Source organism: Atractosteus spatula, chromosome 25 (assembly GCF_055471065.1).
Source record: "Atractosteus spatula isolate fAtrSpa1 chromosome 25, fAtrSpa1.hap1, whole genome shotgun sequence".
Lineage (NCBI taxonomy): Eukaryota > Metazoa > Chordata > Actinopteri > Semionotiformes > Lepisosteidae > Atractosteus > Atractosteus spatula.
In genome coordinates this window covers 5,188,556-5,205,452 of record NC_142730.1, presented here as the reverse complement: position 1 = coordinate 5,205,452, position 16,897 = coordinate 5,188,556, and the positions used below count along the sequence as shown (strand labels likewise).

General features: G+C 56.5%; 1 protein-coding gene across 14 annotated transcripts; it reads right to left on the bottom strand.

The window, feature by feature from the left end:
• Nucleotides 1-461: 461 nt before the first annotated feature.
• Nucleotides 462-15,374, bottom strand: LOC148815168 (aryl hydrocarbon receptor nuclear translocator-like). 14 transcript variants are annotated; one of them, XM_088905449.1, is made up of 22 exons: nucleotides 15,151-15,373; nucleotides 13,811-13,898; nucleotides 12,819-12,872; nucleotides 12,253-12,300; nucleotides 11,099-11,143; nucleotides 10,093-10,306; nucleotides 9,794-10,007; nucleotides 8,935-9,037; nucleotides 8,778-8,843; nucleotides 8,586-8,671; nucleotides 8,423-8,499; nucleotides 7,450-7,584; nucleotides 7,120-7,194; nucleotides 6,877-7,028; nucleotides 5,862-5,984; nucleotides 5,065-5,176; nucleotides 4,842-4,944; nucleotides 4,429-4,528; nucleotides 3,599-3,785; nucleotides 3,306-3,480; nucleotides 2,576-2,724; nucleotides 462-2,367 (listed from the first exon to the last, which is right to left on the bottom strand). In XM_088905449.1, exons 1-22 carry the CDS (start codon nucleotides 15,170-15,172, stop codon nucleotides 2,278-2,280), a joined length of 2,418 nt encoding a protein of 805 aa, XP_088761575.1. In that variant the 5' UTR covers nucleotides 15,173-15,373; the 3' UTR covers nucleotides 462-2,277. The 14 variants fall into 14 exon arrangements, with proteins under 14 accessions (XP_088761575.1, XP_088761576.1, XP_088761577.1 ...); XM_088905450.1 differs by having other exon boundaries at nucleotides 3,306-3,477; XM_088905451.1 differs by having other exon boundaries at nucleotides 5,862-5,981.
• Between the last annotated feature and the right edge of the window lie 1,523 nt (nucleotides 15,375-16,897).

Genomic DNA, 16,897 nt, shown 5'->3' with positions numbered 1-16,897 from the left:
CCCGGATCTGAACACGCGTGCCTGTAGTCTCTGCTCACACCCTCCTGGGTGCTCCAGTGTTGGATCTGTCTGGGTCCCAGTGGATTTGAACGCTTGAGTTGTTGTGGTCGTTTCCAAGACTCAAGACTAATTTTTTTTTGGTCATCCCTGGCTCCTCTGTCAAGCCCACTGAGAGAACCGCACACCCTGCAGGGCCTGGCAGGGGAGGGAGCGCCCCCCAGTGGTGGAGCTGGTGAGCAGAACACCTCCCGCTGTGAGCTCACACCCCCCACCCAGGCCGCTCTGGGCTGAACTCCAAAACTCTGGCTCCGCTCAGTAAGGGGGTGGCACATGTGCCCTGTGTCAGGTCCAGAGTCCGGAGAAACTGGACACCGTGCTGACCAGGTCCAAGGTCAAACTGGAATGGACAGTGACTTGCTCGTCCCCAATCAACACACGGGATTTTGTAAAAAAGGAGGCCCTTGTGTCCACAGTCTTTTTATTTTAAAAATCCCCACGTCCCCAGCTAGAAAGCTACCACTTCCTTACACTCAGCAGCTGTGCTCTTGACAATACATTTCATAAAAAGAAAATGAAACAATAAGGAGCAGAAAGACAGATACTGTGATCACACCATCGGACCCGGGACTGACAGGACACCAGCTGCCCCGACGCACAATCAGAACGAAACAGGGTCTGTCAGCTCTTCCACTGACAACACCAGAAATACTGGACTGTCACTCTTCATACCGGCTCCTGCCTGGAATCAGACACAGCACGGCGCCACACACAGAGGGCCAGTCTCTCCTCTCTGCTGTCTGACACACACACAGCACAGCGCCACACACAGAGTGCCAGTCTCTCCCCTCTCCTGCCTGACACACACACAGCACAGCGCCACACACAGAGGGCCAGTCTCTCCTCTCTGCTGTCTGACACACACACAGCACAGCGCCACACACAGAGGGCCAGTCTCTCCTCTCTCCTGCCTGACACACACAGCACAGCGCCACACACACAGTGCCAGTCTCTCCCCTCTCCTGCCTGACACACACACACAGAGTGCCAGTCTCTCCTCTCTCCTGCCTGACACACACACAGCACAGCGCCACACACAGAGTGCCAGTCTCTCCTCTCTGCTGTCTGACACACACAAAGCACAGCACCACACAGAGTGCCAGTCTCTCCTCTCTCCTGCCTGACACACACACACAAAGCACAGCACCACACAGAGTGCCAGTCTCTCCTCTCTGCTGCCTGACACACACACACAGCACAGCGCCAAACACAGAGTGCCAGTCTCTCCTCTCTGCTGCCTGACACACACACAGCACAGCGCCACACACAGAGTGCCAGTCTCTCCTCTCTCCTGCCTGACACACACACAGCACAGCGCCACACACAGAGTGCCAGTCTCTCCTCTCTGCTGCCTGACACATACACAGCACAGCGCCACACACAGAGTGCCAGTCTCTCCTCTCTGCTGCCCGACACAGACACAGCGCCACAGAGTGCCAGTCTCTCCTCTCTGCTGCCCGACACAGACACAGCACAGCGCCACACACACAGTGCCAGTCTCTCCTCTCTCCTGCCTGACACACACACAGCACAGCGCCACACACACAGTGCCAGTCTCTCCTCTCTCCTGCCTGACACACACACAGCACAGCGCCACACACACAGTGCCAGTCTCTCCTCTCTGCTGCCTGACACACACCGCACAGCGCCACACACACAGTGCAAGTCTCTCCTCTCTGCTGCCTGACACACACACAGCATGGCGCACTACATGGACTTTCCATCGACGCTGTTCACTGCTGGTGTCCACTGTTACAGCACACAAAAAGTCTGACTGGAAAAAAGTCAGAACAGGACAGCTGACGTTGTTAAAGAACTCTTAATTAAAAATACTTTGTTGTAAAATAGTTTCTGATTACCTTAAAAACACCCTGCGCTCTCCTGGGGCCACAGACACGGACTGGACTCGCACAGACCCAGAAACACTGAGGCCCAACGCCACGAGCGCGCACACACACACGCCTTTATATAAACTCACAACACACACACTCCCGTCGGCACGGTTATAAAAATATCTCTTTGAGAACCGACAAACACTGAAGCCAGATCCCGGCGGACGCTTTCCTCCCTCGGGGGCTGGCGGCGGCGCGTGGCCGGCAGGGAGAGGATCGGACCGGGGGGAGAGCCGCCGCCAGCGGAGAGCGCCCCGATCCGCGCCGCGCCGCGGGCCCCCCCCCCCCCGCGGGAGCTGTGCCGAGGGGCCGTCCCCCGCTCGCTCGCTCACTCGCTGAAGGACGGGAAGATCGGCAGCTCCACAAACTCGTCGCTGCTGAAGGTGGACGTCTGGTCGCCCAGCATGGACAGCATGTCCTGGGAGAGGGAGAGACACACGCTGAGGGAGACGTATAGAGACGCACTGAGGGGCAGAGACGCACAGAGACACAAGAGAAACACACTGACAAGACACATAGCGAGACACACCGAGAGACAAAGACACACAGAGAGGAGACAGTCACTGAGAACAGTGACACACACAATGAGAGACAGCTAGTGAGGGACAGGGACAGAAAACTCTTACCGGTGAGAAGATGTCTGGCTGGCTGTTTTGCGGGAGGGGGTGCGTCTCTGTGGAGGCCTGCGTGTGCGCCTGGCCCTGCCACTGCGGCCACACTGCCACGCCATCTCCTGGTCGGGAGGGGAACTGCGCACTGGGCTGGCCGCTCTCTACTGCACAGAGAGGCAGGAAGAGGCTTGCTGTCAGAGCGATCAAGCGTTCAGGAGAGGGACAGTGAGATACAGCGCTGAGCCACACAAAGTCTGCAGTTCAGAGAGGCACTGACCCTGGACACACAGACTGTACCGCTGAAGAGGCAGACCGGACTGAGGGCACTGACAAGAGGACGACTTTACAGTGGAGTCTGACCACAGCACAGACAGGCGGACAGAGAGGCTGAGATGCAGAGAGGTCGGACTGAAGGCTGAGTGTGTACGACAGAGAGAGAGAGAGACAGACAGGTTGGACTGAACACTGAGAGACTATGACAGACACAGAGGGAGACAGACAGGTTAGACTGAACACTAAGAGTCTATGACAGACACAGAGGGACAGGCAGGTTAGACTGAACACTAAGAGTCTATGACAGACACAGAGGGACAGGCAGGTTAGACTGAACACTGAGAGTCTATGACAGACACAGAGGGACAGGCAGGTTAGACTGAACACTGAGAGTCTATGACAGACACAGAGGGACAGGCAGGCCGGAGTGTCCACAGGGACACAGGGGCAGACAGACAGACATTTGCCGTACCGAAGGTGCCACTGGGGGCGCTGGCGCGCGTGTTGTTGAGAGTGGGGAAATTGCCAGTGCTGGGGGGCGTGGGCGTGGCTGGGCTGGACAGAGCGTTGAAGGAGGGGGGGCCTCCCTGGAACCCCGCCAGCTGAAACTGGGGGGACTGTGTCTTTGCCGCCTGGGGCGCCACCTGCTGGACAGAAAAAACACACCCAGCAGACGTCATCAGAGGAGGCCTGGGCCGGCGAGGGTCTTCAGCGCGATGCGGTCAGCCCGCCCAGGACAGCCCCCCGGTGCTGCTCGGTACTGACCTGCGAGCTGAAGGGGGGCCGGGCGCCGGCCCAGCCCCCCGCGGCCCCCGCTGGCCCGGCCTGCACGGAGGCGGCGCTGGTGCCCCCGCCGCTGGGGTTAGCGGCCTGGCGGGAGATGTGGGCCAGGATCTGTCCGGCCGAGGACGGCTGCTGGGCCAGGCCGACCTGCGGGGGCATCACCACCGACCTGGAACAACACGGCAGCGGCTCAGTGCGGCAGCCCCGCTCCTGTATAGCGCCTTTCGGACCCTGTCAAGTCCCGGTGAGCACCAGTCCGTGCAGCGTGTCCCAGCGCCTGCCGCTGTCCTCCCATGATGTGATTATTCCTAGCGAGACGGAGACGGAGCCTCCTGCTCAAGAGACCTTCTGCGTGGAGTCAGAGTGCTTTCCCAGCATGCACTGGGTTAGCACCCAGTACAACCAGTACAGTCTAGGGGACTAGTGTAAACCTGGAGTGTAAAATCAGACACCCAAAGAAGGCTCCACAGCTGAAACGTTGCGTTTACTTGCTTCTCTTTTCAGCCTGGAATAAACCTTTACTTGTTCCTTTGCACTCTAGGGGACTGTGAGTAAACAGGCCGAACAGGGGCCGAACAGGGGCCGAACAGGGGCCGAACAGGGGCCGAACAGCCTCCTGTCATCTGTGGTCTTTCAGAGGCTCAATCCAGGCCTCACCCTTTCACATGCTTTTTACATACTGGAAAACCTGGAGCGGATCAGACCGCTGTGCGCTGGGAGTCTGACTGAAAAAGATGTAAAACCAGGAGTGGGTCTGGATTGTTTTCATGCTGCAGTACAGCCCGGTGAGGAAGACGAAGGAGGAGGGTTACCTGAATGTGTCGGCAGGCCGCGGGGGAGGGAAGGGGCCCCCCTGGGGGTAAAGCTGCTGGGTGCCCGTGGCAGAAGAGGAGGCCAGGGGCTTGGACTGATCTGAGAGAGAAGAGGTAGAAGCACAGCTTAGTATGGGACGACTCTCCGAGGGGAAGCGGGGCACAATCACTGTACCCCAAGACCCGTCACACCCCGAGCTGGGCAAACTGCTCTTCACCTGCTGGGATCCATTCTTCCCTCCCCACGGGAGCTCGCTGTATCAGTGTCTCAGGGGGTACAGTGTGTGTACAGCTCGCTGTATTAGTCTCAGGGGGTACAGTGTATACATGTCGCTGTAGCGGGGTGTTGAGGGGAAATGGTGTGTGTACAGCTGGCTGTATTCGAGTGTCAGGGGGCTACAGAGCGTGTGTACCTGTGTACAGCTCGCTGTATCGGGGGTCTCTCTCAGGGGGGTACAGCCCCTCAGTCTTGTCCAGGGGTTTGCTGTGTTCTGGTCCTGCAGCTGTTACTGGAGCCTGAGACAGAGAGCATGCTGTCACACACAGCCCTAGTGTCGGTTCTGACCCGACCCAGAGGAGCCTGTCTGAATGACAATGAGCACAAACCGGACACACGGCCCCAGTGTCGGTTCTGACCTGGCCCAGAGGCAGCTGCAGGCTGCTGTGTTGTCCGCCAGCCTCGTATGACCCCAGACCCTCCCGCCCAGACGCCACCTCGAGCTCCGACTGCTGCTGCTGCTGGAGTTGTCTGGACAGAGAGAGGAGAGAGAGAGGGATCAGGGCAGGACAGAGAGAGGAGAGAGAGAGGGATCAGGGATCAGGGCAGGACAGAGAGAGGGAGGGATCAGGGCAGGAAAGAGAGAGTTGAGGGAGAGGGAGGGATCAGGAATCGGGGCAGTAAAGAGAGAGAGAGGGATTTGGGAAGGAGAGAGAGAGAAAGAGAAGGATTGGCAGGAGAGGTGGGATACAGACGGATGAGATGTACAAGGACAGACTAGTTCGAGATGCCCAGCCACCAGAATCACCACAGTGCTCACACACTATCACTAAAACACCACAGTGCACACCCACTATCGCTAAAACACCACAGGGCTCACCCACTATTACTAAAACACCACTGTCCCAACACCGTGAGACTCCAACTGCACCAGTACCTCTCACCCTCCACAACACACCGACACTGGGACAGACAGCTGAGAGAGAAACACGTCCCCATGGCCCACAGCACACAAGTCAACCCACCACCCTATCTGGGCTAAGGCCACCCACTACCCTCGAACCCTGCACAAGGCCGGGAGGCTCTTCGTGGTGGCATGCCAAGAGCACAGCCCCCTGGGATACCGGGACAGGCAGAGAGGGAGGGGGAGGAAGAGAGGAGGGGGGACGCAGAGGGGGTCCAGTGGAGCTGATGCAGGGCGCACAGACCCTCTCACCTTGGAGGGCCCTGCCCTGGACTCAGGTCGTGGGGGCAGTTAGGAGGGTTCTGCCCCAGCATGGGGGACACGGGGATGCCCGGGGAGGGCAGGGAGGGGCAGGAGTCCTGGCTCGGTGCCCTACTGCCACAGAGGAGGGGAGTGAAAAAAGTTTTGGTCAAATCAGGAGGGGATGGGCAGATGGGCACACACGTTGCTATACACGCACGCAGATATACACACGTTGCTATACACGCACGCAGATATACACACGCTCACACACACGCGCGCGCACTCTCACCCACTCGCGCTCGCACGCGCGCGCACTCTCACCCACTCGCGCTCGCACGCGCGCGCACTCTCACCCACTCGCGCTCGCACGCGCGCGCACTCTCACACATCTCCCACATACTGGATTAGCAACCTGTTTAATAAGAATTACTATAACCTTACTACTATATATTACTAAACTTGTATTACTATGTATTTTTTCTCTAAAACCAACACATTTCAAGCACAAAATGATAAAAAAAAACATGTTTTCAGAAACAAAAAAAAAAAGTCTAATTCATTCATCTCTGGTGATCTGTAACTGTGACACAGATCCTCGTATGAACTGCTGAAAACCCCAAGCAAACGGGGTGCTGAATGGCCTTCTCTCGTCTGCAACTGTGTAGCCAGGCCTGGACGATGACCATGAGTGAGATCAGCCATGTTCCTCTACAGGAACAGAGAGCCCTGCTGCTGAAGCCGACAGCCCGGCTCCTTTCGAGAGGACAGGGGGCGCTTCTTTACACAAAGGGTGGGGGGAGTGTGGAACAAGCTGCCCAGTCACGTTACTGAAGCCGGTACCCTTGCCTCTCAAGAAACATGGGGATGAGATCTTCAAATCACTGAGCTAGTTTGCATTGAGGTCTTTTGGTGTTATGGCACCCTGAAATTTTCTAGGGTTCAATACTTCGCAGAGAAGAAGGTGACGGGCTCAGGGCGACTGGCAGGCAGGTCCCAGAGGTGGACCCTCTGTAGGTGGACTCACTTGACGTTGGCGTTGGTGCAGATGATGTACTCGATCTCCTCGGAGAACGGGTTCTGGAAAGTGAAGGAGCTCGTCCGCATCCAGACCCACTCCCGAGATTTGGACCGGAACCGGAACATCACCGATAGAACCTGACCTTTCAGCTTGATGACCTGCAAGAGGGAAGGAGTGTGAGGGAGGGGCTGCCTGTCTGACCTGACTTACAGTGGGCAGCGGGCAGTGGGCAGCAGGCAGCAGGCTGACCTGCTGGAAGCTGTCTCTCAGCAGCCCCTGGTCCTCTGGGTGGGCGAACTCCAGAATTTCCTTCCCCAGCAGCTCCTGGGGGGCAGACAGAAGAAAGAGGAACATATAATGAACTGCAGACCGAACAGGAACAAGACACCTCCCTTCTTCTCCCAATCAATCAATCAATCAATACGGCCTCCCTTCCTCCCTCTCTCAATCAATCAATACCGCCTCCCTTCCTCCCTCTTTCAATCAATCAATGCCACCTCCCTCACTCAATACCACCACACCTTCCCTCAGCCCCCCCTCAATCAATACTGCCTCCCCCTCCCTGCTCCCCTCTCCCACCTGTGGCTGGTAGCCCACTGTGCCCACACAGCGGTGGTCCACGAAGGTGAAGATGCCCTGGGTGTTGTGTCGTGAGATGAACTCGATGGGGATGCTGATGTTGTTCATGTCGGTGTTGCTGGGGCAACTGGTCACCTGCACAGAGTGAGCGACACCAGCAGACTGAGTGTCTGTACAGTTACTCTACAGCTCTGATGATGATGAAGGAGTGTTAGTGTGAAGATACAGAGGAGCTGGACTGAGTGTCTGTACAGTTACTCTACAGCTCTGATGATGATGAAGGAGTGTTCATGTGAAGATACAGAGGAGCTGGACTGAGTGTCTGTACAGTGACTCTACAGCTCTGATGATGATGAAGGAGTGTCCATGTGAAGATACAGAGGAGCTGGACTGAGTGTCTGTACAGTGACTCTACAGCTCTGATGATGATGAAGGAGTGTTAGTGTGAAGATACAGAGGAGCTGGACTGAGTGTCTGTACAGTGACTCTACAGCTCTGATGATGATGGAGTGTTCATGTGAAGATACAGAGGAGCTGGACTGAGTGTCTGTACAGTTACTCTACAGCTCTGATGATGATGAAGGAGTGTTCATGTGAAGATACAGAGGAGCTGGACTGAGTGTCTGTACAGTGACTCTACAGCTCTGATGATGATGAAGGAGTGTTCATGTGAAGATACAGAGGAGCTGGACTGAGTGTCTTTACAGTGACTCTCCAGCTCTGATGATGATGAAGGAGTGTTCATGTGAAGATACAGAGGAGCTGGACTGAGTGTCTGTACAGTTACTCTCCAGCTCTGATGATGATGAAGGAGTGTTCATGTGAAGATACAGAGGAGCTGGACTGAGTGTCTGTACAGTTACTCTATAGCTCTGATGATGATGAAGGAGTGTCCATGTGAAGATACAGAGGAGCTGGACTGAGTGTCTTTGTCTCACTGGCCTGCACACGCAGCACCTTGAACCCACGGTACCTGTAGCCTCCCGATCGCCACCAGACAGAATCGGTTTCCCTGGCTGCTGTCAGACTCCTCCTCCGGCAGGGAGACTCCTGTGGGAAAGACCGCGGAGAGGAGAGAGGGTGAGGAAGAAGACCCGGGCGCGCGGTCCGCGGGGCTGCAGCGAGCTGGGCGGTACCTGCCGGGGGCCAGGACTTGATGTACCCTGTGCAGTGGACGACCACGAACTGGGGCTCCCCGTCCTTCACTGGGCCCAGGCCGTTCCTACAGGGGAAAGGGCAGCGAGGGGGCAGGGGAGTTAATCCGATCCGTCCTGCTCTGTGCTCAAGAGCCCCGATAACACGGACAACGCGGCAACACGCACACAGACCTGTTGCGGCTCCGCAGGTAGCTCAGCCTGTTCATGGACACGGGCTCCACCGGGGCCATCCCACACCTGTAGCACAGGGTGGGGTCAGAGGTCAGAGGTCAGAGGTCAGGGTTCAGGGGGCAGGGCTGCTGTGCAGGAGGAAGTGGGGAGGGCCTACCTCATGCGGCAGATGAAGGACCGGCGGGAGCCCATGCACATCCTGACAGAGGACTGCTGGCCCTCCTTCTTCACTGTGCCAGTCTTCAGGTCCAGGACACGGCCTGGCAGAGAGGGGGCAGCAGTGAGCAGCACAGCACACTCGCAGCACAGGGCAGTGAGTAGTACAGCACGCTCGCAGCACAGGGCAGTGAGTAGTACAGCATGCTCGCAGCACAGGGCAGTGAGTAGTACAGCACACTCGCAGCACAGGGCAGTGAGTAGTACAGCACGCTCGCAGCACAGGGCAGTGAGTAGTACAGCACACTCGCAGCACAGGGCAGTGAGTAGTACAGCACGCTCGCAGCACAGGGCAGTGAGCAGCACAGTACTGAGCAGCACGGAGCAGTGAGTACTACAGCAGTGAGTACAGTACAGCACACTCGTAGCACAGGGCAGTGCGTAGTACAGCATGCTCACAGCACAGGGCAGTGAGCAGCACAGTACTGAGCAGCACGGAGCAGTGAGTACTACAGCAGTGAGTACAGTACAGCACACTCGTAGCACAGGGCAGTGCGTAGTACAGCATGCTCACAGCACAGGGCAGTGAGCAGCACAGTACTGAGCAGCACGGAGCAGTGAGTACTACAGCAGTGTGTACAGCACAGCACACTCACAGCACAGAGAAGTGAGTTCAGCACAGCACGCTCACAGCACAGAGCAGTGAGTACTAGAGCAGTGTGTACAGCACAGCACACTCACAGCACAGAGCAGTGAGTACAGCACAGCACACTCACAGCACAGAGCAGTGAGTACTAGAGCAGTGCGTACAGCACGCTCACAGCACGGAGCAGAGAAAGGGGAGAGGCGCAGGGCCGTACCGCTCATGTTGTTTTCAGTAGTAGACAGCTGCTCTCTCAGCTTGTCCACGTCGTCGGGGTGCACCTGGTCGTACAGCGAGCTGCCCAGCCAGTCGGACTGCGCCTGGTTGAGCACGGGGGTGACCGAGTCCGACACGTACACGACCCGGCCCGACTCGCACGACACCACGAACAGGAACCCGTCCGCAGCCTCCAGGATCAGATGCTTCAGCTCCTGGGGGGGGGGGGAGGGAGAGAGAGTCAGCAAGATGCACCTGACTGCAGCCCTGCCACTGCCCTGCCCCCTCGCACTCGCGCACCTGGTCTGTGAGGAAGGAGGGCTTGTAGGTGCCGTCGGCGGCCGTGTTGCCCGTGCCGCGCAGCGACTTCATGTGCGACACGGCCATGCGCAGGATGGTCAGCTTGTCGGGCTTGCGGGCAAGGGCGCTGCAGGTGGGCACCATGTCGGACAGCTCCGTGATGTACGCCGTCATCTTGTTCCGGCGCCGGCGCTCGATCTCGCTGTGGTTCTCCCTGGGCGGGCGAGAGGGGGCACAGGGGGCGTCAGTCCGCACATAGCAGTCCGATCCACTCCAGGGTTTACAATGACATCAGTCTCCCGGCACACAGCGGTCCGATCCACTCCAGGGTTTACAATGACATCAGACTCCTAGTGTACAGCAGTCAGATTCTGGCAGTAGGACTAAAGCACTGTAAAACCTGAAGTGGATAAGACTTCTGTGCACTGGCAGATTCACCAACAGCCTTGCAGAAGGAGACAAGGCACTTAACCCTCTGCTACACATTCCCAGTACGGGTATGAGATTAAAGCTCCAGCCCTTACAGAGCCAGGATATTAATCTCACTGCCAGTCTGGGACAGACAGAGAGCTGTAAAGGAGCCCCAGTCTCACTGTGATCTGTGTCAGTGTTGCAGGTAGAGACACAGCCCTTATAGAGTCAGGATATTAATCTCCCTGCCAGTCTGGGACAGACAGAGAGCTGTAAAGGAGCCCCAGTCTCACAGACATCTCTGTTAAAAGTACTGATACACATGAGGACTCTGCGCTCTATAAGGACTACAAGAACACACACATGATCTGAGAGCTGAGTCCTGAGAAGCCGAGGCGGCCAACTTTGGGAAGGGAGCCGGAATGGAACCAGAAAATAACTAAACGGCTCCGTGCGCAAGCAGCGGCTGCAGGCATCAACGCTGGCGAGACACAGGTCAAGCCCGCGGCTCGCCCAAGAGCCACACACGCCGTCGCCAGCCCCGGGGGCGCAAGGAGGCTCAGGGCGGGGGCCAGGGGCAGGGGTGGGGGCGTACCTTGCTAGCCTTTCCTTATCAGCGCAATTCTGCTCATCGTCTGACCTGGAAACAAAACCAGCGCACTAAGACCGGACTGAACAGAACCAGAAACGAGGGGGCGAAACTGCGGCGTCACTGGAGTCACAAAGCCCGTTTTGTGCAGTGGAGCTCCATGGAGTTAAAGGCAGGAGGGGAATTCATATCCCTTCTCCCCTTTCGGCAAAGCTTCGGATTGGTGGAGCGATCACACCCATGAAGCAGCTGCAATTTGAACGGGAAGTCGTGAAAATAAAAAAAAAGAGAGAAATTCCTCCGGGAAAGAGAGCGGGGAAGGGCTGCTATCCTCGACGGAGCAAAGCAAAACGGGATTTGCCTGGCAAGTGACGCCACAGTTTCGGGAAAAACAAAAACGCCGAGAGTCGGGCACAAAGTGAAACAGGACGGAGGGATCGCCGGACACGCAGGACAGCAGCAGCCAGGCCGGCCAGCTCTGCAGGCGCATGCACAGAGGAGCACCACGAGGGAGCAGAGGCCGAGAGGGAACAGCGCCCCCTGGCGGTCTGGGAGACCACTACAAGGCAGGATAACAACACTGGCAAGCATGCTGCAGGCAGCAGCTGAGCAGGACTCCAGACACACGCTGCATCGCAGACTGGGCCACCCCAGGGCTCATCTCTTTGCAAACAGTGCGTCAGTCAGTGCTCCAGTCGGTCAGTGTGTCACTCAGTGCTCCAGTCGGTCACTCAGTGCTCCAGTCGGTCAGTGCGTCACTCAGTGCTCCAGTCGGTCAGTGCGTCACTCAGTGCGTCAGTAAACTCTGAAGTGGCTCGGACTGCTCTGTAGCTCTAGGAGTCTGATACCTTTCAATCTTAAGAATACAGAGACGCAGAAAGACAGGGCACTCTGTGACAAACGGAAAACAAAGTCATTCCAGAAAAGGACATTCCAGGAGGGCCTGTTCCTGATCCGAAGAGCAACAGGCTGGCTGACCCAACCCGGTGCCACCAGCAGGGGTGGCGCAGAGAGGGGGAGCCGCCGCCGGCGCCCCCGGCGCCCCGCGCGCTGGGACACGCTCTCGGCTGTCGACCGGCTGCTCTTCGTATCCCGGAGCGGAAAGAAGCGCTCAGGCTGCGGACAGCGTGCATCCCGAGAGAGAGACTCCTCCGGCTTACCTGGCAAAGCGCTCCTTGTCGTTGGAGCCTCCCTGGTCATCATCACACCTGCAGAGAGGGAGAGAGGGAGAAGATGCAGAGAGAGGAGGGGGGAGGGGGGAGGGAGGAGAGAGAGGGACGAGAGATGAGGGAGAGAGAGAGGCAAAAGAGGGGAGAGAGGGAGAGGAGGAAGAAAGAAAGAAAGAGAGAAGAGAAAGGCGAGAGACAAGAGAGGGAGGAGGAGGATGCAAGTGAGACAGAGGGAGAAGAGAGAGGAGTAGCCAGGAGAGGAGAGGAGAAAGGGAGAATGAGCAGGGGAAAGGAGGAGAAAGGAGAGTGCACTGATTACTCCCTCACTAGTCCCCTGGTGTTGCTGCTAACAGGGCACAACCACAGAGACCAGCACAGGCGTCACACATCAGCACCAAACAGAAACGACGACAGCAGCGGACACAAACACAGCTCTTCCAGCACGCTCACACACCGCTCCCAGCAGGCCGAGGAGTGGCACCACAGCCCCAGCGCCGGCGACCTCGCAGCGCGCACAGCCCGAATAGCATCCACCCGCTGCCAGGCGAAGCGCCCACCTGAAGAGCTTGCCGCCGCCGCCGCCGCTGTCGTCGTCCTCATCGAAGTCAGGTCTGTGCGGAGAGACAGCGAGAGTCAGGGCCCGGCTCGCGGGACGGGGGGGGGGGGCGCCAAACCGCAGCCCACCGGACCGCAAAGGGCAAGACCGCGCCGCACTTCAGCGTCAAATGGAAACCAGCCCTGCCCCGAGCAGCGGAAGGCCTGGATCTGAACGGATGAGAACGGCTCTTCCCGGCCTGTGACACTCCCCCACAGACAGCAGAGCGCAAGATCATCCTGACCTGCTTGCGGGCCGTCGAGTTGATTATTCCATATCGAGTCACGAGCAGGTCATCAGAAGCCCTTAACACGCCCCTCACACTCCTGGGGCAGACAGTTCATCAGGTCCACACGGACTTCCAGCACCTCCTACTGCTTCCAACTGCTCTGTTTTTAATTGTGCTAACAGTCTCGCCTCTGTGGCCAGCAGCTATATCACCCTGCAGCTCCCAGCTGGTGTGAGCCTGGCCAGTACCTGGAGGGGAGACTCCTGGGAAAGCTGAGGCTGCTCCTGGAAGAAGTGGTAGAGGGACCAGTAGGGGGCGCTCACCCTGTGTGGGTCCTAATGCCCCAGTCCTGACTCTCTGTGGTCATTAAAAATCCCAGGGTGTTTCTCTAAAAGAGTAGAGGTGTTAATCCTGGTGCCCTGGCCTTTACCAGTCATGGCCTCCTAATAATCCCCCTCTCTGAACTGGCTTCATCACTCTGAGAGCTGGTGTGTGTGGGGAGAGTACTGGTGCATCATCCAGGTGGGGCTGCACACTGGAGCTGGTGGGGGGGATCCCCATTACCTGTAAAGCGCTTTGAGTGGAGTGTCCAGGAAACATAAGTGTAAGGAATTATTATCATCATCTACTTTAAAAATCTTTTGCTTTGTTAGTATAAAGTGCTTTGAGAAGCAGCTTTGAAAGGCACAAAATAAGAGTAGGCACCACGTCGCCCCTGTACTCACACGGCACGTCTCTTGTTGGCCCCCCTCTGCACTATGGCGCCTGCAGCGGCCCCGCCCGCACTCAGCCCGGACACCTCCGACGCCATGTCTGGGAGAGAGGGAGAGAGAAGGAGGGTCACACAGCGTCAGCGTCCGGCCCCAGCGAGACCACAGAGCACCCAGACATCGGCGCCTGAGGAAACGGGCCACGCTCCCAGTGCACAGCAGCCTGGCCCACTCCAGGATTTACAGCGCTGTCAGTCAGACTCCCAGTGCACAGCAGTCTGATCCACTCCAGGATTTACAGTGCTGTCAGTCAGACTCCCAGTGCACAGCAGTCTGATCCACTCCAGGTTTTACAGTGCTGTCAGTCAGACTCCCAGTGTACAGCAGTCTGATCCACTCCAGGATTTACAGTGCTGTCAGTCAGACTCCCAGTGCACAGCAGTCTGATCCACTCCAGGTTTTACAGCACTGTCAGTCAGACTCCCAGTGCACAGCAGTCTGATCCACTCCAGGATTTACAGCACTGTCAGTCAGACTCCCAGTGCACAGCAGTCTGATCCACTCCAGGATTTACAGTGCTGCCAGTCAGACTCCCAGTGCACAGCAGTCTGATCCACTCCAGGATTTACAGTGCTGTCAGTCAGACTCCCAGTGCACAGCAGTCTGATCCACTCCAGGTTTTACAGTGCTCCCAGTCAGACTCCCAGTGCACAGCAGTCTGATCCACTCCAGGTTTTACAGTGCTGTCAGTCAGACTCCCAGCGCACAGCAGTCTGATCCACTCCAGGTTTTACAGTGCTCCCAGTGCACAGCAGTCTGATCTACTCCAGGTTTTACAGTGCTGTCAGTCAGACTCCCAGTGCACAGCAGCCTGATCCATCCCAGGTTTTACAGTGCTGTCAGTCAGGAATCATTCTAAGGCTACTTCTCTGACACTTTAGAGCGCGTTTCCTTTCAGCTTCAGCTGCTGTCCTGGCCAGGGAACGGACCAGCGCGACACGAGTCACAGAGAGCCCCTTCCCCACGCACCCACCCAGTGCCAGCACCCAGCCGGCTTCAGACATCGCCTCGGCGAAACCCTCCTCCGACAGCCAGTCTGAGAGAGAGGTTTTCTCCCTCCTGTTCGCCAGAAGTCCCTGTGGCGGACAGGCTGTGGCGGACAGCCGGGCTCCAGCGGAGAGACCCCCCTCCCCCGCCAAAAAAAAACACCCGCCCAGTGACCCCCGGAGCCCCCGGCTCTGCCCCGTGAGAGCGCAGGGCTGGCAGGCCGGCGGCGAGGGCTGTTATGACAGCCCCGGGACACACACTCGCCCAGGGGCCGGCAGCGCGTCGCACTCGATCGCCGGGCTTCGTACCTGATGCCGACGTTGAGGCCATGAACGTTAGAAAACATCAATCCAGCCCTCGGCGCCTCCGCACGGTGTGGGACAGCGTGAGACACGGGTTGTTGTTTTTTTCTTATTTTTTGAAAGATATTTTTTTCCTCTTATGTTTTTGTTTAAAAAAAAAAACACAGCGAAACCCTCCCTTGAAACAAGATGGCAGTCTGGAGCGGAGGCCCGCGCGTCAACCGAACTCTTTGATTACAAAACGGATTAAAAACGTGTTAAAATGATGGGCGGTCCCTCTATCCAATCAGAGATGAAAAAGATTGGACGTACCTTTCTTTTGGCCAATAGAGATTCGAAATCTAGCAAAGGCAAGCGAGAGATCCCGCCTTTCACACCATGCTAGAATGATCTGAGGGGGCGGGCCGAAGTCGGTGACGCCACACAGAATTGTTTAAAGGGACAGTCTGGGGCGGTTTGAGTGTTTTTAATCGAGACCTTTTGTATTTTTCCACAGGAAATGCGCTTGTTGTGAAAGATATTTCGACATCTGGTATTTGTCATCCTCCGCGGTCCCTGCAGGGAGAGAGTGATTTTGTGGAGAGGCGAGTTTCTGATTAATTATGTCGAGTACAGACCTGCAATGTCAGTGTTTAACATAAACACACAAACACGAGAACAGGAAAAAGGTGAAGGAGAGGAGCAATTTGTCCGTCAATTGATCCTAGAAGCTTTAAAGAAAACCCCTCTCACAATAATGTTTTATGTTGTGTATGCAAATATTGTGTTGATTGTATCTGCTTTGGTAACACGTCATTCCTCTCATGCCAATAAAGCTCTTCTGGAAGTTGAATTTGAAACCAGGGTGTCCGCTTCAGCAAACACGGCTCATTAAATCCTGCAGTATTATGAAAACATTTGCTTATCATTCCTGTTCGTTAGGTTTGCAAAGGGGCCGTCAGGCAGTTGCTTGCTGACTCATCCCTGAACTGAAGAGCTGGTCACAGGAATCTTGTCCTTTGTAAAGCCCAGTGAGATTGGGGTAAAAGCACAGTACAGTGCAGTAAGGCCCAGTGAGATCAGGGTAAAAGCGCAGTACAGTGCAGTAAAGCCTAGTGAGATCAGGGTAAAAGCACAGTACAGTGCAGTACAGCCCAGTGAGATCAGGGTAAAAGCGCAGTGCTGTGCAGTGAAGCCCAGTGAGATCAGGGTAAAAGCGCAGTGCTGTGCAGTGAAGCCCAGTGAGATCAGGGTAAAAGCGCAGTCCAGTGCAGTACAGCCCAGTGAGATCAGGGTAAAAGCACAGTACAGTGCAGTACAGCCCAGTGAGATTGGGGTAAAAGCACAGTACAGTGCAGTACAGCCCAGTGAGATCAGGGTAAAAGCGCAGTACAGTGCAGTAAAGTCCAGTGAGATCAGAGTAAAAGTGCAGTGCTGTGCAGTGAAGCCCAGTGAGATCAGGGTAAAAACACAGTACAGTGCAGTACAGCCCAGTGAGATCAGGGTAAAAGCACAGTACAGTGCAGTACAGCCCAGTGAGATCAGGGTAAAACCACAGCACAGTACAGTGCAGTACAGCCCAGTGAGATCAGGGTAAAAGCACAGTACAGTGCAGTGAAGCCCAGTGAGATCAGGGTAAAAGCACAGTGCAGTGCAGTAAAGTCCAGTGAGATCAGGGTAAAAGCGCAGTACAGTGCAGTAAAGCCTAGTGAGATCAGGGTAAAAGCACAGTACAGTGCAGTACAGCCCAGTGAGATCAGGGTAAAAGCGCAGT